At 33.7% G+C, this 26,735-nt stretch overlaps 1 protein-coding gene across 5 annotated transcripts; it reads left to right on the top strand.

The window, feature by feature from the left end:
* Window positions 1-635: 635 nt before the first annotated feature.
* On the top strand, window positions 636-26,735 carry LOC124370863 (putative transmembrane protein INAFM2). Of its 5 annotated transcripts, none has more exons than XM_046829170.1 (4): window positions 7,631-7,798; window positions 13,575-14,235; window positions 20,853-21,087; window positions 24,510-26,735. In XM_046829170.1, the coding sequence occupies exons 2-3, from the start codon at window positions 13,950-13,952 to the stop codon at window positions 21,083-21,085; spliced, it is 519 nt and encodes a 172-aa protein (XP_046685126.1). In that variant the 5' UTR covers window positions 7,631-7,798; window positions 13,575-13,949; the 3' UTR covers window positions 21,086-21,087; window positions 24,510-26,735. The 5 variants fall into 5 exon arrangements, with proteins under 5 accessions (XP_046685149.1, XP_046685126.1, XP_046685144.1 ...); XM_046829188.1 differs by having other exon boundaries at window positions 13,808-14,235; XM_046829181.1 differs by having other exon boundaries at window positions 7,650-7,716.

Raw genomic sequence — 26,735 nt, forward strand, 5'->3', positions numbered from 1 at the left:
TGAAGAGCAAACAAATTAAGATTTTTTAAATTAATTCACTTTCTCTATAATATTAGATAAACTAAAAAATTGAAAATATGTATACACAGGTACAAATGGTGGGTAAATAACCCAGCATCTCCACATATAAGATCTAAGATCTATAAACTCGCATTCATAATATTAACAGTGTTGACGGCTTCTTAATTATATTACTACATTTTTTAAACTCATAGTTAACAGAATCTAAATCTTCAGTAACCTTCATTATAGTTATGTTCAAAGGTATCTATGTGTGCTATGTGATATATTCTTAGATGGCAAGAAATATTGCCTGTCAATTACAGCCCTATACTTGTTACATTCATAATTATAACATCAGTCTGAATCTCTAATAACCTCTTATTAGCTCGATAGATCTTCTGAGACATCGGTCAATTACTGCCCTATATTTGTTGTTCTTAATTAAGATTGAAAATGAATTTCCAATGACCTCCAGAGAATTATGTTCAAGTGCATCTATGTGCTCGAGGAATGTTCTGAGATGGCGAAGAAAGGGAACAATGTTGTCGGTCAATTACGGGAATTGGTGTCGTGTTGCTGCGGCAGGGTGGGGTGGGGTATAACTGGCTTAGTTAGGGTGGGTTACGCAAGAAGCCACCTAGTAGCACAGAGGCCAGTTTCGACTCAGCAATGACGGAAACTACGGCCAACAACGTGGCCGCGGGCCAACAACAACCCAGGGACGCCGAGGCCAACAAGCCCTCCTCTCCCTCGACCAAACAGGAGCCCAAGAAGATTGTCCGCCTGCTGACCGTCGTCGCCTATATGATGAGTGTCAGCACGGCCGCCATTATGCTCTCAGCCTACTACATCTTCCTGTGGAACCCGAAGGAACAACGACCGCCCGGACCCCTCAGGTTCACCGATCCTTGCCCCGACTGCTTCCTGCCCGGTTAGTACATTTATAGTTACATTCTTATTGCATATGGCGTAATCTTATAACATAATTGTGCGTATTTATTGTGTTAATTACGAAGTGTTCAATTTATGTGTGTATATACGTTTTAATATTTTTGAACCGCTTCATTACTTATGGGTTCCTCTATAAACACAAACAGGTTTGTGAGTACAGTATCTCCCCCCCCCCACTTTTCTTACATTATTTCAAATCTCACCCCATATTGATAAATAATCTTCTATAAGTAGTTGATGTTACAATATATCGAACTAGATTGAGTGAGAAGCGGAGAGCGGTGGTGAAATTGTTCATTTCCCTTTCTAAAAAGCTCGGATTTAGCCAGCTTTGTCACTACTAACCATCGATAAATAAAACTAATTGAATCGTCTAGATCGCGAAAACGAATGTCCGACTCCAGCGGCATTCAACCATTCACAAGACGTCAACTCACGAGGTATATGCTGTCTGAGATATGTCCACTGCCTGCAATTTACCCCCATTTATGTTATTGTTTTATATGCTGTTGGCGCATAATGAGCTTTTCCTATAGATTTACATGTCTTAAAACGTGGTTATAGCATGTGCTTTCTACAACCCCACAAATAAACACAAGAAAGAAAGCGATGTTTCATTTTACTAGTAAGCGTTTCAAACTTTGATATATCTATATATCGCCGTTTATATCGAGAGACTAACTATATACAGAAAGAACAGAATCTTAAATGAGTTATCTGAAAACATATTTTTAGAAATTATGAAATGTAAATGAATGTTAAGATAGCAGGTTAAGATCTAGCGTTGCAGACGCAACATCTAGCACACCTGTGTAAAAATTACCCCCAGTTTGTTGATAACATGCCTACTGTTAAATTGATACGATCCATTGATAATTTGTTCTATTAATTGAATAGGTTGTGATCCATTTATAATAGGAAAGATAAAATTAGCAAATAAATACTGCGAAATCGAACTGTCAGATGGATGCTATACGTTACTTAATAACATTTAAAACATGTAGAATTCAAATTTTGTCGTATATTAAAATGGATATGAAGTAGGTATCAATAATAGTTGACTTTCAAGTACTTACTTAGTTATAGCTTACCTTAGGATCGTATGGAGCTACCAATTTTTATCTTAAAGTAGGGGTTGGTAATGAATACAATCCCAATGTTCGGACATTTCAATGGGCTGTTGAACGTTTAGAAATAGTGTTAGACCACCATAAAATAGTAATTCTTTAATAACCGTTGGTTCGAGCCAACCCACCAGAAATTAGTTTTAAGTTTCTCAGAAAGTGAAGTTAGTAAACAAAATCTTAGTCAATAATACTAATATAAAAATATTATAATAATATAATATAATAAAAATAAAAATATAATAATATAAAAATTATTGTACATACTCGTATAATAAAAACTATGAATATTCTTACTAAAAAGATAATCCTAAATATTCATACAAGGTTGAAACGTTTCCTTATGCGTATTATTTTTACGCGTTTTATGCATACTGAAGGAATCTTGGAAACTATAAGTGATGCAAAGATGAAGTAGACAAAGCTAAGTGCAATAACAAGACAAACAAACCAATTATAACGCTTTTTGCATGGAATTTGCGCGAAAACTTTTCTATTTTTTAAAATATTAGAATGGAATATTTTTTTAAACCAGTTATCAGGAAGTTTAGAGATCAAGATAATTAACGCAAAAAGCCATTTTTTACTTAATAAAAATAAAATATATGTTTTACTGATTTCAAAAATACCATACCGGTATGTCCAAAAAGGAACGGGAATCTTCATTTTTTAAAGTATTTATTCGTCTATATTAATATTATCATACTCAAAATAGTCCTCATTAGATATTATGAACCTGTGCCAGCGTTTCTTCCAATCATCAAACACTTCTCAAACACGATCTTTGGGATAGCCTTTAGCTCTTTCAGCGATGCACTTTGCTTTTTATTAAACCCGACAGCCCTTTCAGGTACTCCTTGTTTTCAGAAATAAAAGTTACACGGAGCTATGTCTGGAGAATATGAAGGATAGCGCGTTACAGTACTGTTTTTGGCCAAAACTTCACGAACAAGCAATGAAGTGTGAGCAGGTGCATGGTCATGGTGCAAAAAACATTAACTTTTTTGCCACAAATCCAGGTTTTTTTCTGATTGCTTCACGCAAACGGTGTTGAACTTGCAGGTAGTACCTACTCCTTATTGATCGTTTGACCTTGTGGCTAGAAATCATGATGCACTATGCCATTAAAACCGAAGCTCAAAGTGAGTATGGAATGAACACACAGAAGAACCTCCACGTTTGACTGCACTTGTCGATCCTTTTTCGGTTTAAGCGATCCAGAATGCCTCCACTGGGAGGACTCGTAAATCCATGTTTCTTCACTTGTTATAACATGTTTCAGTAATTATAATTATATTTATAATGGATTATACATTTCCTGAGAGTCTGATTATATGCCGGAAATTCAAAGAATGTTTTAATTATCCACGTTAAGGTTCACAAATGTACGTACAGGCGGTATATTCAAAACTAAATAAAATAGCAAAAATGGTTTTCCACATCTTATTCACAAATTTTTCACAATTAAACTAATGTAGTTATTTCATATGAAAATTATAATCTCAACTTTTGGGCTGCGAGTTCTGAATCGGTCTTTGTGGTTAGGCCTTGTATTGGACACCAAATATATTGCCGTATTTGGTGATTCACGTTGGCACTTTTGCTCTTCGAGAGCAATTCCCAAAATTCCTTAACCAGTATGTATCCTTAATATATAAACTTCCCTCAATATTTATTGTTCTGTCTGTAATAATGCAAAAATTTTTCATTATACGGAATTCATAATAATAATAAATGGCTAGTTATTCTTCCTTCCTATGAGACACAGCAGACAGCAATTATACGTGTTAAAAGACAATGGTACTGCTCTCGCTCACAAATGAATACCAGCATGACTGACACTGAATCAGCTGTCTACGAAATTTTACAACTAAGTTTGGTCCGATCTAAAATATCTATCGTTGGAAATCATCTGTGGATGAGTTTAAGAGGAGGTTCACGCCAATGAACGGTTTCATCGAGTACAGGTTCTTGATAAATAATGATGTTTATTTTCAATAAACTATAGTTTTAGCTTACAGAATGTAAGGATATAGCCTTCTATGAGTTGTTTTAAAACAGTTACCTCGGGTAATAATGATGAGGTGGTTATTCCAACTCATAGTTCTAGTATAACTCCATCATTCCTACAAATCAAATTAATTCAAATCCAGTATTTTATCATGTCCGTAGGATTACAAAATGCTTTCGAACCTATATAAACTTCTAAGGGAGGAATTATGAGGTCGAATTAAAACCTTTTTTTTAATGAACACGGGTTTTGAGATAATTTTTGACGGTCAATCTGCCGCCACGCTATATGGAACATCCAATTCCAAACTAATATTTTCAAGAAGTTTTCCCTTAGCAACTAAACAAGAGACCACGCTCGTCTGTTTTTTTCTCAAAATAGAAATCTATCATTAACATTTAGGGGTTCCCACTTTCATATAGGTTTCCATCCTCAATAATAACAGAAACTTTAGCACACAGGAAGGGCTGCCATGGTTATTCATGATTAAAATGTATTGTTTAAAAATAACATTCCTCCAGATACAGATGTTATTACTTTAGCCATTGTTATTATAGCAATATTTTTCGAGACACCCTGTATGCCTGACAGTCTCAGAAACAGTGGCATATTTGGAAGGGAGCAGATATGTTGGGTCCTATCTGACCACGAGAAAACATAAATGCAATCCATTGACAAGGGTTTAGGAAATGTACGTGTTTAACATACAATATATTTAATAAAAATAAACAACTTTATAACACTGATCACTGGACTTGTGACCTCAGATTATAAATTTATAGATTTATATACAGGTTTTGAGATAAATATTATAAAACACATGTTAGTGTTTTGTCTACAAATCATTATAGACGATGGGTTATTTGAAAGGGCAAAATATTGCGACATGTGCCATATTTTACAAACATTTATACATTCCGTATCAGGAACTGTTTACGTGTCGAGCCTTAATTTCTCGTAATCATATTTTGTCAATTAACGAAACTGTCTAAAATAAATCAGCAAGGAGAGTTTGTACCAAACATGAAGAAAGCCTTTTTTAATATGTTCTGTGTAATTACACACACACACCACAACATTTTTAAACCATCAAAACATGTTGTGATGAAAACGCTGTTATGTCACGTTAGCGACCGTATTAACTTATGGAAATTCACCAGTGTTCATTCACCTTATACGAGTTCCCATTTTCTAACGCTTTACATTAGTTAGTAGGAAAAGGTAAGACTACAGCTTACTCGGAATGTACTTGACACAAATCTGATGTGTAGCACGAGTAGTACAATAGAACTATGACAAACTGGAACTGTTAGTAGTGGGATATGTTGGAGAATTATTTTATTTTCAACGAGCTTTTTAAATGAGAAGCTGATGGACCAGTGAATAAATATAATTAAAAACAACGCGTATATCATATAGATTCAGAAAGTTATATTTAATTATTATTGCATTCAATCCTTTATTACATGTTACTATTTTATAAAGTGCACAATAACTGCTTAGTATACTAAATACATTTTAAGTTCGTTCCCGGTAACACATATATAAAACATGATAATATACAACAATCTTAAATAACAGTCACAAAAATTTGTTTGAAACGCCAGGCCTTTAATTTCCTCACATTATTTTTCATCATATTAACAAGAAATTTAAATCGTATCAAAATTCCCGTTTAGGTGAAAATCGCGTATTGTAAGGTACATTTCAATCAGGAACACTGTATAAGATACGGTAAAAACTGAACCACCAAGACAAAGAAAACATAATAGATTCGATATTAATTATAAGCTAATAAGGAAGACTGTTGTGAAACAGCAGATTATTTTCACTTGTTCTTTCAACGTAGCGGTTACTGCCTCTGTCAAACTAAACTAGAGGAGAAAGTTAACTCACCAGTGGGGAGAACCTCAAAAGCCTTTTGCGCAGCCCAGGTTTGCCAAGGCATCACCCTTCGTTTACCAAAAACCCTCTTATGATCAGGAACCCAACAAACAGTGACATTGTTGATTCTGTCGAGGAAAGAAACTACATTATGACAATCCTAGTTTAGAGTTAATCATACAAGAGTAATGCCTTCAACGCTGCCTGGCTGTCTATGAAAATACTGATCATCTACTCTAGACCTGTATACCTCAGACGAAGTACTCTATTCCTGAAAAACTGTGGGATAAGGACACATAGTGACCACAGTCTACATGATCTCATGATCTCCTGCAATTCCAGTATCTGTGCCACTTTCTATTTAGGAGCCATCGGTAAACCACTCAAGCTCCGCTTGTGGAAGAGATTTCCTTCCCGCAGACCAAGCCTTCCTAGAAGGTATCACAATCCTGAACGGTTTCTTGAAGGAAAATTTTTTAGGTATATGATCAAAAATCATCTCCCTGATTTAGCATGCTAATCTCATATTGTCCACTGATGCAGCCCGAGACAGCCACCTGCCTGATGCAACGATAAGAACTACAGTATCAAGGTGCTTTTAGGTAGTAGTAAGGATTATGTATATAAATTATTTTCCAACAGTCTTAACAATGTTACTCAATTTTACAGTGTCTGCTGATGATTGTATCTAATAAAACCCAAAATTTGACTGTATACTATACTGTAAACACCCAGTTGCACACTATTAACAAATACTTCAAATAAACTTACGTTAAACAACAGCAAAACTAATACTGTCTACATTAATTTAGGGAATCTCCTCAGATTCATCTTCAGAGTCTTAACAGACTGTTAATTTCAGATACCAAACAAGAATCTTCAGTTAAAGTTCTTTGTATCGACAACAAACTCTGGCGATCAAACTTTAGTTGTATCGACAACTAAAGCGGGCACATGGAATATGTATGCAAAAGGCTTTGAACTACCACATCTTCTCTAAACTGTCTTTCCAAGATCTGTAACAAAGAAAAGTGTATGTTTCACATCTAGAATCAATCTTGAGATGTGAGCACTCCCGAAACTGTGTTTAAGAGTCATAGAGCCGAGGAGGTAACTCTCTTTTTCCTGGAGTTCGAAATTCTTACTATGACTACTGTGGTGATACGAGTTATCTGTTAAATATCTCACACATTTTGTAAATAATGGTTATTACAATGAGTATCGGACATGGTCTATAGCCATACTAACTATGGGCCAATAGGTTTCAGAAGGGGCTATACCAGGTGCTAAAGTTTCTACAGGCTGTTCGAGAACATAAAAAATGAGCAAAATATAGTACAATTACACAAAAATCTGTTTGTTAAACGTTCGTATTGTTTACAAGATTGGTTTGGTTAAGTGTTAGTTTTAATTACTTGACGATGTAATGGCATACTTGTTTTTACGAACTTAAGATCTGTTTTTCTAACTCAAAGACTCAAGAGTTTAACCCTCTACTTAACACTAAATATAACTTAGATAATGGAAGAATACATTAGAACATCACGTGGTACTTTTCTCCACAAAATATTGTCCGAGTAACATTAAGGAGTCTCGTACTGTTGCGCCCCTCTGCGTGTGGAGGTGGAGGTAAAGTCGATACCATCGCGCACGCGCATCACACCCTTAGTTTGTAGTGTCAGTCATATACCAGACTGTGTCGTTTATTATATGTGACGTGATTGTGACATAAACTAGACATCAGTGAGTTAGTCTACCTCAAGCTTCACTTCTTGTCCACCGCGTCGTCCAGAGTCGTTCATTATACCTGATGTCACAGCCTTCAGTAATCAGTTATAATTCAGTAATCGTTTTGTCGTTGTCGATTGTCGATGTTGCCTTAACGTTGGGCTGCACAAATTATTTCATATAGTTTAGAAAAATCGTTTAATTTCCGGTGGCAATAAAAAATATACTCTTTGATTAAGGTGCTAAAGGACAAGGAGACCTATAAATATTTGTATAGCTTTAACAACCTTCAAACCTTAACTTTATTCCCATCAGAGAAATTTAATGTTGCAAATTATGTAACATAGCAAATACCACAATATAATTAAACAGACGATACAATTATACATTGCATATAGATTGTTTATTAATTGATGAATAAATTACAATACAATTGGTCCACTACTTACAAAATCATTAAGAAATGCTGAGCTATCTCAAAATCAAGTATATAAAATATCTTATTTTATTTGAAAAATATGAAATTCGGGCATAAAAACACCAATACTTTTGGCCAAATTAAGAAATGTTTGAAACAATAATGATTTTTAACAATAACCTCTTTGTAATTAACATAGAAGCAGACTGAGCGTAATCAAAGGCTCTCTGCAGGTGGATCGGCAAATCAGTATTTGTCCATGTGATAAGATGCGAACCGATTGAGATACAGGTTGGAAGTTTGACAGAAATATCTATATCAAGGAACATTTCAGGAGTAATTGTCTAAAGGAAGGGCATCTTCGTCCTCAGCAAACCTTGTCCTTATGAACAATTTATATCTTGTGTAACTAGTATAATCAAAGATAGTACTTATCAGTAAAATAGCCAAATTATTAAATCTGAGTAGGCATTAGTACAAAATTTTCGTCTGACCATATAAACCAAGAATAAATTATGTTTTAACAATAACCAATGAAAAGCAACTTTCATACTTGAAAATTATTCTCTCTTTTACGTTCTCAATGTGGTTTTTTTTATGTATTACAGGCTTTAGCCAGACGCTATTTGGAAACAGTTCTTACACATTGGAAAAAATCCTTAATTAGCTTTTTAACAAATTTTGTAATATGACCATAGATTATATCTAGTTTATGGGATGAACTAGAACCTGTAGATTAATTACCTAAACTTGTAAATACATAATTTTTATCTAGAATGTTTAAAGTATCAACACTACTCGTTTATTGATATATCAGTATTGTACACAGATAATCGAAGTAATAGTCTGAGATTTTTCATACAAAATTACATTTATTGATGTTTTTAAAATAATACTAAATTCACAAATATGAGCATCAATGTACAAAAATTGACACATAAGCACGAGTATACCCTAAAACAATTACCTATACGTGTATTAGAACGATTAAATCATTGTCACCTCAGATAACGCCAAACTGATGTATGCTGAGAGTCCCAACACTGGAGTATTAGGGATTTGAAAACGAGAGAAACTTACAGTTTTGAATTAGTTTTAGCAAATCCTTCCTGATAACCTTACAAACAACGAGAAAATGGCTATATTTTTAATTTGAACGTCGCGTCGTGAAGTATTGAATTTATTAGTTGGGTGGTTTAAATTTTAATCTTTTATTTCGCAAAGTACTTGTATGAAAGTAATTAATGCCCGTTAAATAGTTTCTTATTTACAATGTTTTATTTGGGCAAACATAGAATTTATCTAAACACAAAGTGGACAATTCAGTTTAACGTAGTATTAGAGATCTGAGTCGTTTTTTAAGTGTAATTTAAATCTTATAATACAACTTTCCACAAAAGCGACTCCCATTCCAAAACTGACGGATTAGAAAATAATCAGAAAGGTTCTTGAAACGTAAAGCAAACAGATATACCGCTCTAATACCAGGTGTTTACTGCATAAAACAATATTACATCGTAATGCAATCGTCAACCAATATATTCTATTAGAAACAAATTAAAGCTAAAGTAAGATGGCCTTAAAATAAAAAAGTTTACTTTCTCAAGTAATCAATAAACAAATAACTAACAATACTGAAGTACAAAAATAATCAAATCAACGCAAGAACAAGAACAACCAATGGATTGTGCGTTCAACTTAAATTAATTTTGCAGCAAAGCACCCATTCTTAACAAGGACTTACGCACTTATAGTAGATCTTGTTCTCTATTATTCCAGCGGGCCTCTATAATCTCATATACTGAACAGAATGGCTTATTTAGAAGGTCCCAATAAGCGTTTCAGACGAGCTTCAAACGGATTGATTTTTGTAGATTACATTACCACAGGGAATCGTGTGATAGTTTTGACAACACATTTTCGAAAGCTAAATTTCTGTGTTGCTGTGATATACATGTCACAATAGTTGTATATTTTTATATTAATGAAGAGGATGTCTATTGCCAAGCACTGAAGCCTCCCAGACATTCTTGTAGCGTGACAGAATATTTCAATACCTTAATTTGTGTTTAACTCACACGCTTTACTGACACTTTCAACAGACACCCCTCGTCTGCTGATAATAATATCAAATTTTCAATGTTTTAGGTAGGTAGATACTTAAAACACCAGTCGAACAGAGTTTCAGTTTCATATTTAAATATATAAACCCGGAATATAAACTGAGTATTTAAATTTAAGCATTCCTTCACTTTTCTTTTTGGTTTTATCTAAAAACTTGGCAATAGATTTCACATTTTTTAAAAGGAAAAGTTTATTGTAAGATTACGTAATTAAACGAAGACTTAACGTAAAATAACTCACTGACAATCTTTCCAACTGAACTTATTTAGACAAACTAACATCGCCAATATAATTTTTTTCGTTTGTTTGGTTAGAATTATTTAAACCTGAAAATTAAATTAAATTACAGTGTTCTGTAGGAAGTTCTTCTGTTTGTGTTGCATTCAACAAGGTATTTACAGCAAGTACTTGATGTTACGTTTGCACAATTTTATTAATCTCTGTAAAAAAATCTATAAGATTATTTTATTTATTAGTCATTACACTAAAGTGTGAGGCAGTGAGAATTCCACATTTCTTTTAAACCACATATTTAATACTTTTAATAATTTACTGCTAAATAACATATAAATACATCGGTAATACTATGCAATTTTACTTTGTCAAAGCAATTTTTGGAAAACCATATACTTTAAATGACGACCTTGTCATCTTTCCTCAAGACGGCTAAAAAGCCACCTGTCGTAACTACACACCATACTGTCACTTTGGGGCTATTTAAATGCTTGGGTTGAAGCTCTCTGTGGGTTATGGGCACTTCAGCAACGCATTTTATGTTTCATAATATGGCCAGAAAGGTAAAAATGTGCTTTATCAGACATAATCAATAGGTTAAAAAAATAAGGTAACTTATTTTTTAATCAACAATTCAACACAAATCTTCATAGTCTAGCTCTTTAATTTCTTGCACAATTTTGATTTTTTAAGGATAAAATGAAGGCCCTGGTACAAAATCCTCAGCAGGAATCAGTTTCAAAGCCGAAGAGCCAACGCTTGCTTCCTAGCCGACCGCTTTGGACTGCGAGTACAAGGGAAGTTGTACTCTAGGGAAGTTATAGCATGACCGGTGGGATGCGCGTGAGGAGTGGAGGAGTTGAGCGCGTGGGGGCACAATCTAAAGTAGGGGAGGGAATTCGGTGCTACTAACCCTACTGAGAGTTTTCGGCTCCCGGCTCACAGTGGTGGCGGGAGCCGAATATTGTAATGTTTGCCAACATTTTCTAGACCCTTATGTTCTTACCACGGTGGTCTTTTATGATAAGCAATTAAATATAGGAGACCTTGAGAATATTTGAACATTTCTAGACTCTTTTGAAGTTACGGCGACGTTATTGGGACCGGATGTACGTGATCTTAACAATGACTATGTTCTGCCGAAATTGTGTTCATAGCTCACTCTTCTTAATGAGTTCGCAGTAGAGATACCTGGTGGTAAGAAAGGGTTCTCATAAATTGGGAAAGGGTAGGAATTTATATTATTCTTGATCTCCAACGACGACAACAGTTCAGAATTGTAATTGTTACGCTCTGTTAGCCATTAAAATTCAATTTATCATATACTAACCGTGTAAGCTTCAGGATTTACGATAGTAGATACAATTATACACTACAAAATTATACAACTGACATAGCCTAGCTGCTAAATTAAAAATTAATATAAAACTGGTTAAACTAATTTGTCAATATACACAGTAGAATAAGAAAAAACTCAGTTTTATCTACCAACTTGTATCAAGTTAATTTAATGATGTATACTTAAAATAACAATAACGCCAACGGTCCACACGCAATAGTTAACATAACAAAACCCCGTTGTCGATGAACATTATTTATTGTTCTTCGAACTACAACCAAATCAAAATTGTCCAGATTACTTTTAGTATGTTTGCGTTTTCTTACTTTGTTGGGCGTACTAAAAGAATTGCCAATTGGACTTATTTTTTTTCCTCCTTCAAAATTCGTCTCAGCGTACTTTCAGAAATTCCAGTTGCCTCTACGACACGCTGTTGAACTTTCTTCAAATTTATAAGTGTGTTGGTTTCTGCTTCCCGTTTCATAAAATGGGAAGCACTTCTCTTGCTTGGCCGTGTATAACCTTTCTACCTCAAATTTTACTTTTTACATTATGATCCATCTCAAACTCTTTACTTAAAACGTAATGAGCACAACGCAATTAATTCACAAATTGTATTACAACTCGTGAATTGGCACAAGCGAATGTTTTTTGGGCGGCACGTATAGAAGACTGGAGACCGAAGTTCACAAGGCTAAATACGGCAACAAACTGAGCCGCTCCACCCCCCACCACTTTAGTTCCGTCTTTGCCTACGGCGCATCTCGAAGTCACCGGTCATGCTATAAATTCTCTACTAAAAAATTGCAACTCTCACTCTTTCCATATTGTTTGGTGTACGAACAGTTTTAAGACTTCTTCCAATTTTAGTTAGGGAAAAGGCCGTATTTCTAGATAAACTTAACCAGTTTTAATTGTTTTTCGATCTGGAACAGTATTATCGACCAATTTTGAAGTGAATTCTAAACAATCTTTGAGTCTTTACATAAGAATCACTTTCCTTAAGAAACGTTTCTGCAGAAAAATCACGGTGTTCAGGACTCCAAACGCCATGTTTACTAATATGTGTACAGTTCACTTAAGGTTATAAACACAGCAGATAATTCATTGTTGCAATATTTATCACATGACGGCATAAACAAATTGTGGAGTTCTTATTGCTTCACCCTGTACTAATCAACGAATTCTTTAAATTCAAATTCCAAATGTAATAAGCTAAGTGTTCTTACAAATTTCTCAATTATTTCGTCTTTGAGTTAAAAAAAATGTTAGAAGTAGACTGAAGTCCTTAAATAAAACAGAGACATCCACAATTAATAAATCTGTACATTATACATTTTAAAAGAAATGTTCCGAACTAAAATCTACAAAATTACGATCCAAGATTTAATCTAATCGATAATACACACGGAACTTCCAAAACGAAACTGAACACGAGTGATGTTGGTAACATTTAAAGAACCGTATATCTCATTCTAATGCTAATCACATAATTGTATCATGGTGAGCTTTCATTAAACATACAGTAGTTTCTAATCACAGCTCTGGACATGTCTTGTATGCTGATATTTGTATGCACATTCTACTCTGAATTGAAATTACACATTTGAATACCGGTATGTTTCCTATCGTTTCCAAGTTTAAAGTAATAAAATATAAAGATCAATTCAAATTCTTATTTCATACTACTTTCTATTCCTATAACTTTACCATTCTATACTTTTACGAATGGCACACTACAGTAATTTTATTATTCAGGATATGGTGTAGAGGGCGAGACGATTATGAGTGCGAGGAGTATAGAAACGTGAGTCTCCCACGACAGCACCAGCCTGGCCTTGAGCTCCTAAGAAGTTTGAATTTAGATCTGTTTGAACTGAGCCTCGTAAAGTTGCAAACAAAATTCGAATTAATTAAATAAGTTGAAAGAGAATTGGTTGTGACTACTGATAACAAAATTACATAATTCGTACTGGACGAAACATTTACAGCGTAGATATATGAAACAACACACACATAGAGCATCACATGAGACTGAAGATACAATAAAGGAAATCGTATGATCTGGACACAGTAGAAGCGGCTGTGGAGGCGGGAATAGCCTTGTTTACCTAGAGACAGGGCTCGGACGATATGAGTGCGCGAAGCACCACCCAGAGCGCTTCCGGCAGCGTTCGCGGCAGCATCAAGTTCGCGGGCGAGGAGGCCAAGGATAAGATGTACGAGCCGAAACACAAAAAGAAGGTTGTGCGGGTGTTGACGGTGATAGCGTACGTGTTCTCGGTGTCACTAGCCGCCATCATGCTCAGTATGTATTACATCTTTATCTGGCAAGGCACAAAACCCAACCAGCAGAATCATCACAACCACCTCCAACACAGCGCTGCCGTAGGCTCGGTGCCGGAGTGCCGGGTGCCAGGTGAGTATCGTCTGACTGCACGGTTTCAGAAACTTGCTGATACTTTCGTATATTTCCCTGATTTCAATACTTATTTTGCAAATGTATAAACAAGTTCCTGAGTTCTTTCCTCTCTAATTGGAAGCGTACAACGACAATACTGAACGTTAGGGTCCAATTCAGTCAGGTCTTATTTTATAAGACTATAATTTATCTCCGTAAGTACTAAATGAAATCACGCCCTTGAATTTATCCATGAAAAGAGAGCGTGTTAAGCACAATAACCCATATATAAATTTAGATACGTCACCCTGACCGTGACTCTACTTTCATTTATGTGTCATCAATGAAAGTAGAGTCACCACACCATATATTGTCAAGAAAACAGTTAATGTGGGGTACATAAATACAAAATTAGATGCCGGAGAATTATTTCGTTTTAACACATGCATATACCATACATACTCATACTCTTACATTCTCAGCATTCAGTTACGTTCGACGTAGACGTGTGTTCCCAATGAGTCTGCTACCAGACCTAGAAGTTTGTACTTCAGTTGTGCATCAAACTAAAAATACTTCTCTTTACGACCATTGATGCTATTACTAACGACAAAAACTTGGAGAAATTAGGGATAAAGATACTGGATTAGTTAATTCAGCGCATTCATAGAATTTAACCACGTGCGAAATCAAAGATACCTACATTAACGTCGAAAGTGTTTAGATCCCAGATTTTCTTTATTACTGTAAAATAACAAACAAAAAAACACAAAATTGTTAGACCTCCTAAAAGAACAAGAAGCTACAAAAAAGTAAGTGAGAGGTAACTTAAAAATTAGTTATTCCTTTGTTAGGAATCCTAATGGTATTATAAATGCGAAGTGTCTTTATTTGTTTGTCTTACTTTCACGCGTAAACTATTCAATCGATTGTAGTGGAATTTTACATGGATATTATTAAGGACCCAGGGACATATTCTTATTTCGAAAATCCCTCTGGGCTACGCCCCACTGGTCTTTAAAACAGCGAAAATCCCATCTTGGTTTCTAAAGTTGTGAAACATTAATTTAAAGAGCATGTCATATGAATCAACTGTTCTGTGTAAAGATTGTTTTATGACAACACAACCATATGTCTAATTAATTTAACCACTATTTTCAATTTGTTTGCATTAGCGTGTAAATTTTCTAAGGAGTAACCATTAGTTTTCATGCTGTTTTTTCAGCGATTAGGTAAGTAAGCATCTACCTTAGAAAATATCCTAAAACATAAGATGGCTTGAGTTTGTCTCCGAAGACTTTTTGAAGCAGTCGGCAAGAATTATGCTGCATGAAAGTTTGATGGACTTTGATTTGTAACTAATGTACCAATTCCAGCTCTAAATGTTCAAAATATTAAAAATATTTTTCAGTTTATAAAGAAACAAACTGTGTCACGTGAATGTACTCTTAACTATTAACTGTACATTTGATCAAATATTAAGTATTAGATATAAAAAAACAAAGGTACTATCTAACTTTTAATATAAATTTAAAACTATTAAAAACCCAACTTAGTTGTATTTTGAAAGATAGGATTCTCTGATCCGTGATATGTATTTTCTTGATCGGGAAACAAGGTAAAATCAACTATGGAACAATAAATACTAAAATACTAAGTAAATTACAATGGCGATAAAATACACTTTTGACGTATCTCCTTGATCGTCGCAACAAGTCAAATTCAACATTAGCATCGGAAATATAATTCACTTGAACCAGAAGTGCACATACAGATGCAAAACATTCTTAATTGCGTGCAAAGCCGCTGTTTTCTGTTAGTATAAGATCAATTTCAACTCGATATAACAAATAAACAACATTATATCCTTAATTTACCAACAAACTCTCCAATAACTATGAAATGTCATAATGATTGGAATGATTGTTTATAAATTAAGTATTTGTTTCCAATAAGAAGAAGTTGATAGAATGTAACATTCTATCCGTTTATATCGTATATTTTACCATTATATAGTAACCACAATTGCAAACATAGGGTAAACAAATATAAAGTCAACCTATTTCACTTAAGTTACTTATTACTTACGTAATTTAATAACATATTCGTATGTTCTTGTACTGTACCGTATTCTATACAATATTTGTTTGAAATAGCTGAAGAGGTAAAATCATTTTTGGTGCAGACATCTTAGGGATTTCTCAAGTTAATTCTAAACCTTTTTCAATAAAAACGTAGCTAAGATAGCCGTATAAAACTGTGCAAAATGTATAGATTTTGATCTGTAATGACTTAAAAAGTATAAGTGGTTTCCTGACTTAATATTTTTTTTAGCAAATAGAATCGCAAAGCGAATCCACCTGACATAAAATACAATTTATAGAGGACCAAAAAAATTATTGACCAGGCAGCGGGTCTGTTCCGCACTACCGAGAGATTCAACTCTAATTTTCTACTCCGAATTGAAAAAATAGGGTAGCAGAAATCGGGAAGCAATAATATATACTGTATTGAATCTGATTCACAGATATTCATACTTTTCAAGAACAAAAACAGAGTAGCCTACAAACGATAACAACGGGCCAGGTGGCCGGCGAGGCAGGCACACGTGTCTTCTAGGGGATTACCCTAATCGTAAATATTATAATGTGATAGTTTGAATGTTTGTTTTTCTGTCACGCAAAAAACTGCTAAGTACGATTGTGTAGTGTTTGATATTTTCATGCCATCCTTGTTATACAGCCGAAAATTGCGCGCAATACCTAGGGCAACAGCTATTGTAATACTATAGTATACATTTAGTATTAATAGTAAAAATAGACAACAGTATATTGTAAAAATAACCCTCTTCGTTCTAGTTCTGTAACGTGAAGCGTACAATATTCGTTGGCATTCTCTGAATGGTGTCGATTGTTGATGTGAGTGTTGGGATGTTTGGAGTGGTTAGGGTATAAACATTTCTGAAGGTCTTCCAGAAATAGCAGAGAGGCTATTGATGGTGGATTGTGCTACTACATATTCACCTACTCCTAGTGCAAGGTAAATTCGGCCATTGCTCATTATTTAAAATACCTTCGATTATCTTAGCAGCTTTACCGTCTGACGCTAATTAGGAGAAGTAAGCTCAGATTTTGGTCATTTGTGGAAAAAGAAGAATGACATGTTTTGAAAACTAATGTTACTGTAAATCAGGATTTTAAACCCTAAAATGCCTACAAATAACTTACAATTGGAACTTACAAGCACTAATATGAATGATAACATAACAATTGGTTACCGCTAACTTCTCGGCAGCCTTCTTCTTTCTTTCAAAAATTATCTTAAATAACTTGTTTTGAACTATCAATCTTTTTTGTCATAGAATATCTAAACACGACAAAACCACATTTGTAAAAATACCATTTTGTGCAAGAGTATTATTCTTTTCATTAAGGGTATGGTCCCTTATTTATAACCATATGACTGTTTAGATGTACGACAAATGTTATTATGAACTGACATTTTATAAATCTCTAATATTATGGGTACTACGAAATAAAAGGCAATCGTAAATGCATCGGGATGTTACCTTTGTGAAATGCTAGCATCTTAAATACTAAGTGGTAATAGTACAATAATTTCAAATAAATTAAAACGAGTTAAATTATACATAAATGCTAACTAAGTTTAAAATATTTTACTTACTTAATAAGGTTTATCCGAATTATATATATAATAATAATAATAATTACATAGTAAGTAATGATACATCATTACATAGTAATAATATTTAATCATTACACATTATTCAGAAATTCCTCATTTTTCTAAGTGTGCTCTCTGTTTTCAATATTACCCTCTTCCTTTCTGCTGTATACAATGGTGCTGAGTCTGCAGAAGGTATAGAACGTGAAGATCATATGTTGAAGAATTTGTTTGTCCTTTCTTAACTGCTGTTATGTAGTTTCTGGTACAACGCGCGTGTCTTCTTGTTTGCTGTATACCAAAATGTGTGTATCGTTACTTCAGTCCAGACCAAAGAAATGTATCTATAGGTGTTTAGTGTGATTGGTGCCCCTGATCAGTATCTGTAATTCTGCCCACAGCTTGTTTCTTTCATAGAGTAATTATAATTAATGAATTGCATGAGAGAAGGCTAAGTAGTCGCTTTGAGGTGTCAAATCGGAACAGTAGACAAAATAGTGTATTAGAATTGTCTCTAGTGAGTAAAACTCTTCTTAGAGTACAACAATAAAACATATTCACCTTAAACATATGTAATTATGTTACTTCCTACAAATAACATGACTGTGTTTAAATTTATGAATACAACTTTTATTTTATCTAAGAGATAGACATGCTCTTCTAGTTCCGTGTTTATACAGTATGTTTCTATTAGATTTAACATGTCAGTTCTTTTGTAAAAGAGCGAGTGTAAAACTGAACTCAAAATATTTAGAACAGTACAAACTCCACAGTTATTTCAAAATACAAGTGCATTATTCTAAAACAGAACGAGTTGACCACACTTCAATAAATAGAAACATTGTGACTCTATCAGCGACCAAATATAAACTTGAAACGTGATAGTAACCTTGTTCCAGCAGGAATGCTTTGACTTTCCTTCCAGAAGATAAATCGCAGCTCTTACTTAAGGAGGCAGGTCATTAAATAAATCCATTCCGTTGTGTACAAGAGACGGTTCTGGAAGAAATTAGTTTTGTATAGAAGAATTTTAATGGCATCCCTATTTCTTAACGTATACTCATAGTCTCACATTTGTAGAGATGTTTTTTTGTTCCGAAAAAATAGAAGAGTAATTTAAGTTATAAATGTAAGGGAATTTAAAATTTTAGTAAATCTTGTAGACTTGCCAAAACATGTTCTAATAGCCTTTTTGGAATTTTGATGTAAAATAACTTGTAGTATTTTAGTATCCCTAGATGGGAACAGCATAAGCTAGAAAGATATATATATTAAACAGTAATATGCTGTTAATAGAACTTTAGAATCTAAAAATATAGATGAATGTCGTAAAACAAAGATTCTGGAACGTTGACCCCAAAGAAACCAAATGTATTTAAGAGTATCTTATCTTGAAGTTAAGCATTACACATGGGCTTTTGTGAAATCAAAATGTACAAAGAGATTCATTTCTTCTATCTAGAGTGTTAACAAGTGATGACAGTGCAGATTTATGACTGCAGATTTATCACTAATGAAGCCATATTAGTTCAGACAGAAAATAATATTTTCATTACGAAAATAAGGAAATTTTTAACCAGTGTATTTAAGAATGTGTTTAAAATGTCTTAATTGTATGTCTGTATTTTTCTCAATCCAATCTACATCTGTTCTTGTGGAGGTAGGATGAGTAGGCTCCGTTCTTGTATTTCAGTACTTCGGGAGTATTCTTTTTTTAAATTAATTATTTTTTAGGAATGTAAGAAGTGTAGAAATCGTTCAGATTATAGTAGCTGTTTTAGGCTTAAGAGATTAAATTACCTCTAGGATCTCCATCTCGGCCGTCGCAAACAACAATAGTGAATCCGAGTAATACTTGCTACATAGAATTTAAAATTTTATTTTAGATCTAAGTAACCGATTATAGTCAAAAATTAGGATGGAATAATGTTTATTTAAAACATCGGGAATTCTAAACTTTGTTATGTGTTGCGGTATCATTTTGTAGTGTAAAAATATACCGTTTTCCTCTTTATATGATGTGGGATTTTTTTGAATGTAGAACAAACCTTCCATATACTATCTTAGCAGGGGATCCACAGCAAGATGTTTTGTCTTAGAGTAATGAAACTCTAGTCTAGTCTGTCTCTGAGTTGAGGTACTTCGTCTCTGAAAGCAACCTTTAATAGTGATCTTCTGCGTTTCCTTTTCTCAGCAATGTTAAATGTACATAAAATAATGCTTGGCTGTACTATAGAAGCTTTAAGTTAAGGTTTAAAATCATGACTATTATAGATACCATCCCAACTATCACTTTTTGGAAAAAATCTAAATGTTTTAATTTTCTCAGTAGAAAAAACACGATTTCCTCTATACTTCGGACTATCAGAAACAGACTGCGACGAAATCTTAAGACAGCTTTCTGTCCGTAAAGATAGGTAACGCAGCAATTGATCGCTCGAGATAAAATTTTCCCCTACTCGTATACTGAGATATATATATATATATATATATATATATATATATATATATATATATATATATATATATATCGTATATTGTCGATAATCGATTAAGTCTTTTTAACTGTCCTAGTTAATGTTTCGATTACGAAACGGAGACCAAAGGGAGCCGTTGTATGTATAAATTCTCTATTTGATAATGTTTAATTTAAGATATCGATGTGTTGAAGTCGCCAATACCAGAACTTGTGGAGAGAAATGAGAGAATTAATACACTCTCCTATAAGGGAATCCTCACAGTTGTAACCAGGAATTCAGTAAATCACAAGAACGAAAAGCAGTTGTTCAATATAACCCTTGCAGCTGGCAACTGACAATAGCATTCAGATCAGAACTCAGATAAATCAACTTCATCATATTAAACTATTGTACCTCAAGATTACACAAACAACAAAATATGTAAAGGTTGTTTTATTACAAGTTTTCAGAGAGTTTCATTGTATGTTTCAGGTGGAGGTATGAGTCACGGACAGAACTTGGCACAAATCCCATTGTACAACGAGAGCCAGATGGCCGAGACTCCAAGAGCTCTTCCTGCCCAAGAGATCCTGCCGTCCACCACACCTCTCGCCAAGTTGGCCCGTCAGTATCTGGAGATGAGACAGCACCCCCTCTCACAGCCGGAGGAACCGTACTTGGAGCAGGATGACAACTACACTCTTCCTGTACCAATCTACAGTTGAAGGTAATTGGTCTTGTAAATTTCATAAAAGAATTATGTGTTAGAGTCCTCATATACTCGTACAAGATAGGTGGACTTACCTTCTTGCTTTACGAGAATAAATGAAATTTTATGTTCTTTGTTGCGTGAAACCTCTTCCCTTTCTCTCTTCCTCCCGCACTCTCTTTCCCTTCCTCCTTCTTCTATATCTCTTACTTTCCCTACATCCGTTTCTTTTGTGTTTTTGTTTTCTGACACTCATGCGTTCACAAAAGAATTATACGATTTTAAAATTTTGTCTTTGTTTACTTGTTTGTACTTGTATATTGTATTAGCTCATTCAAACCCCGACGAAAATGTCCAATGCTTATATAAATACCGTCAGTAATTTAATTGTTTAGTTAATTTTATTACGGTAATAACATAATTTATATGAATAAATACAAATTCATAAATGCTATCTGATGAGCAGCGATTCTTTAAACTCAAAAGAGATCTAGTAGCATCGGAATGAATAAGTTTCAGTTGTTTGACACTTAGGGTCGGTCGCTCTCTGATATGGAAGTATTTACTCATTTTCCATATTTCTAGAAAACTCGTTAAGCTATTAATGTATCAGTTGAGTGCATCTAAAACACACGATTTATTGCTTTGATTATTTAAATAGATATACTAACAATACCAACGGCTTATGATTTTATTTCGATTATTTCTCATTTAAATTCTTCGTCAGTAATATGTAAGAAATTTAAATCGAGTGATAGATTATTTCTGTTTCTTAATTCTTAGGCTTACACGGCCGGTGTCATAACTAACATCAATGGCTTCCGTTTAACACCGCGGCGAACATTGCTTATACCATTAACTTATATAAATATTTTGCCTTCGCTGTGGAGCCTTCTTTAGTCAACAGATGCATTTCATTTAACAAACTTATTTGATCTGCCATCTTCGCTACCATTATTAACATTAATTTGTTTATATAGGTAGTTAACTTTTATTATTTGTGTGATCACTTTAAAATTTATATTATTACCAATTTTACATTGTTTCGAACAAATATACAAGTTTTTTGAACTAGTATTCAAATTTATAATTGTTTGCATTCCACACTAAACCACTTAAATACTTCAAACTCGGTTTCATTCTTCAAATTTACACTGTGCCAAATATTTCACTGTATGAATTGAACTTTAATTTTGTTCTTACTCGTTTTATGTATGGCAATACTTCTCAATAGAAGCTCTTCTTTCTGTTTTTTTTTTGTGAATAACATACTCTTACTAATTATTTTAACAATTTAATTTACGTTTTAGTAAATTCTCCCACGCTGTAAAAAAGATCAAGCTTAACATGATACCACTTAATTATAGTACATAATTCGAGCAATTCGATTATAATAGCATGAGCAGCATTAAACTTTGAACTGTTTTTATAAGAAATTATTTTATTTTAAATGTTTTTCCTTCTCTCATAAATTAAACAGCAGTAGAGCTTATGGTTCATCATCTTCACCTCTCCAATGTTTATTATATTTTATGTAGCACCGGTCTTCTTATCTTCGAGCGTTCTGTTGTCAATAATGTGAAAGTCGGTTCGGTTACCAGTTGTACTGAAATAGTCTAAAAAGTAGTAAATAGTCTTTTGCTTCATATCACTTTCTGGACAGTAAATCAATGTTTGTTTTGCCTGAAAGCGAATCATAGCTACAAGTATAATACACTCACCAGTGGGTGACTTCCTTGCGATAAAATATAAACTACTGTCCTTTCAATTTCAGGACAACACAAAGAAGCTCGATAGCCTATTATCCGCCCCATGTCTTTAGAGAATGTATGCTTTCATAAGCCATAGTTTACTCTATGCAAAGGTCCACATCTTCCGTTTGACTGTCTTTACGTATAAGTGCACCCTGGTATGCTATAGTATGTAACAATGTTGCCAGTAATACATGAAGCCAGGTCTCATTAATCCACAACATATCAAAATCAATATCACACACAAGCAGGCAAGCACCTTGTGTTTAACAATTTAAAGATACACAATACAAATTACCTCGTATTCAGATGATGATAATCTGGGCTTTTTATACACCACACGAAATGTTTCTATTATTTTTCAACCATCATTTGTCCTTTCCGCTTTCATCCTCCTCAGTAACAAAACATAGACAAAATTAATTGTTTGAGGAGTAACGTGTTTTAGGTATTGTATTACAAATACAGCCCATTGCAAATCTGATCTGTTCGCGTCAAGTTTACCTGCTTAGTTTGCTCTAATAAACCAAGTTAAAACTAATGTTGTAATCGGTTCCTAACAGGATGAACTATATTGATTGTCTTGGTTAATCTTGGCGGCATTTTAACAATAATTATATAATTTACGTTTTCTTTTACTACGTTAAAACTACGTCTGAAAATGCTAATCATTTTTTTTTAATCTTGAGATATTTTAGTCTCGTTGTGGAGGCGTGATTACCTAAGTCAATAAAAATAAGCTATAAATAGTAGGATCAGTGTTGCACATCCTCGGGGGAGTGAAGGGGTGGAGCTTTACGGTTTTACCGTGATTGGCTAAAGCTCGAGCAATCGCCCATCAATCTGATCAGTTAACGTTCAATATGATGTCTTACGCCTGGCAGGTTTTAAAATGTGACGCTTTACTCTTCGGTGAAATGATTTTCTTTCTTGAGTATTCTACGGTTTCTCTGATAATCCTGTTATAATAATGTGACATTTTCCCAAGTTCTTTAGTTCTGTCTAATGTTATTGCATGCTTGGTTTTAAAACTATATTCTATGAATGTTGAGTTTAGGTCCAGTTCACCTTCCTATTATTGCAGCGTCTGAAATCTGACGCTGTCACAGACTTGACTCCTGGAATCTGGAGTCATGTTCGTCTGAACAGATCCAAAAACGACGTGTGAGGTAGCGTCGGTTTTCAATGCTGCACTAAGGGAAAGGTGAACTTCAGCTAAACTCAACATTGACATTGAATCAACCTATCCCACTATAGCTATGTTGTGTGTAGAAAACTATATTCTCGTGTTTCGCGTGCCTAATTTATTTAACCGTGTGGATACCAAACAGGAGTTTCTCTGATATAGGCTATACTGAGCCACTACTACCAGAACATCGTAGACTCTATGCGTACATTGTGGAATCGTGCCCTTTATTGCTCTCGAGCAGTTTTGATCTGAGGGATTTAACCCTTTTATTCACCTGCAGATGTGCGTCAATGATCCTACCAGTTTTTGTTCAGCATTTTTTCACCGAGAAAGGCGAGACCGAAGTATTTTAAAATTTATCTGTTGCAATTTTACGACACGGTGTGAGTCATAAAACTTAGATGATAACCATGACACCGGCTAGGAATGCATAAGTATTAAGTTTAGTATAACTTCTGTTCACTGAAAATCTGTTTATGTGATGTAACTTATGTTCACAGACAAGCTGCTGTTGGCTCTAACTTAATGGTGACGCTGTCTTCGTGGTTGTTTTACACTCTTGAAGGAGAGGGTGCTTCGAACTCTCAACAGAACACATTCTGTCTCAGTCTGTGGAAGAACGGGAAGTTTATAGTGTTCCATAAATACATAAGTTTTTCAACGTCAACCTTAAAAATATCTTCCTAAAGTGTTCCAATTAAATTTTTATTGTTTGAAATCTTCTATAAAAGTTTTTTCCAATTTAGTGTAGATTTGGATAGAAAATGTCTTTATGCCTAGATCTAATGTATAGATACTGTCTATAATTTTTTATTCTAGACATAAACAAGGAACTGTTGATAAAGGTTTAAGCTCACTACGCAACTTTCGTTAAAATGGCACAGTTTCAAATTTATTTCATACCTGCTCATGATTCTGTGAAAGTAGCTTCAAGATTACTCACTATTTAACAAAATATAGCCATATTATGTTAAAGCTGTTTTCAAAATTTACCCTTTCAAAATCCTACTGTCATCTTGCCGCTTGGTTGAACCGCACAGACAATCGGCGCTGTTAGTTTTCTCTGGCATCATTGAGTCACATCTCTAAACAGATCGGGGTACGAACAGATTGTGAGTGATTGTGTCTCATCTATAGGAAAAATGTATGAAGGTGAGGAGATAGTGGATTCATAGTAGTCCCTAATATTCCAAGAGAAACTTATTTTGAGAACTGGGGATAACGTTCCATCGATATAGGTAAAATTTTAATTAATAACTTAAAATGTCTAGAATGATCAGTGAATTAATGTAATTCATAATTAAGATTCAAATGGACAGGATATTCTGAACTGCCGTCTGAATTTTGTTGTATGGCTGGAAAATTCAATTGCGTTCACTGTAGACATTTATGTATCTAATTTAAGTTCACATTTCAACAAAGAATTGAACATTTTTAAGTCTGAGGTTTCTTGTGAAAATCCTGATGTTACCACGGGAATTCATTCACTGAAACTGCGTAAACTTGTTTGTTGCTGTGTTGTAACTATTTGAAGGCTTTAATGTACGTAACCATTTTCTATTTTTCATTTGTTCCTTAAGCATTGAATATGATTACGATTAATTATAAAACAAAGTTTGATTTAATAGATCTTTACTGTGATTGAAGCTCAACATTTGTTTGCTAATTTCAAGCAAACAATTTGGAAGGGAATTGCAAACTGTTTATTACCTAATTAATACCTGTCTATGTAATAAACTGGGCTTTACATTAAACACGTGAATGCTACAATCATATAAGACAACATATTGAGAATCGAGTAGTGTCATATTAACTGTTTAAAATTTTCGGTGGTAGTAATCTTTGCACCAAAAGCATAATAACGAATATTACAAGGACGCAAAGTTTAATCAACTTTACCTTTAGTGAAATCAGCACGGTCAACATATTTATATTTTTATTTACGCATATATTTTATTTTAGTTTTTATTCAAACTTAGTACCTCGAAAACGTTATGTGTAAAATATATTTACATTTATTTTAGTGAAAATATGTTGTTGGATGTTAAGGTGATTTAAAATATATTTATTGCTGTTTTTAATATAATTATATTGTATATTTGTTAGCCAAAGTTACAATTATTAAGTGAAACGGCATTTGTTGTTAATTTATTAGTGTTAAATTGTATGTCATGTTTAGATTTTGAAAATAAATTATAACTAATAATATAATGTTTAATTTTTAAATGCATTTGTTGTGAAATATAATGTGATGTATTTTTAAGATTTTATCTTGTGTATATAAATTTATCGTTCCATATTTTATTGTTAATATTTTTATAACAGATTTACATAAACTGATATTTAAAAGTTTTGAATACATTACTTCTGTACTCCACTGTCTTGTTAATATCAGATGTCGGTGTACAATCCATTATCATTAATTTCTAATGTATAGTGTTTTAGATAAAGATCATTTTACTTTTCTAAACAACCTATCAATTAAGGAATTTACAGTAAATACAATATGAATATGTTTATTTTCATACAAAATGACCATTATTATTTAGTGTAAATTAGATGATTAGTATTGTACTAGTCATACAATATGATTCTTGTGTAAAAGCTCATAAAATCATCTTCAGGTCGCTTTTTGTTTATAATTAAGTATTCAAATGTAATAATACTCACAATATGATGCAGTATTGATATACCATTCTGTAAAAATAAATAAATAATTAGACAAG

This window comes from Homalodisca vitripennis, chromosome 1 (assembly GCF_021130785.1).
Source record: "Homalodisca vitripennis isolate AUS2020 chromosome 1, UT_GWSS_2.1, whole genome shotgun sequence".
Taxonomy (NCBI): Eukaryota; Metazoa; Arthropoda; class Insecta; order Hemiptera; family Cicadellidae; genus Homalodisca; species Homalodisca vitripennis.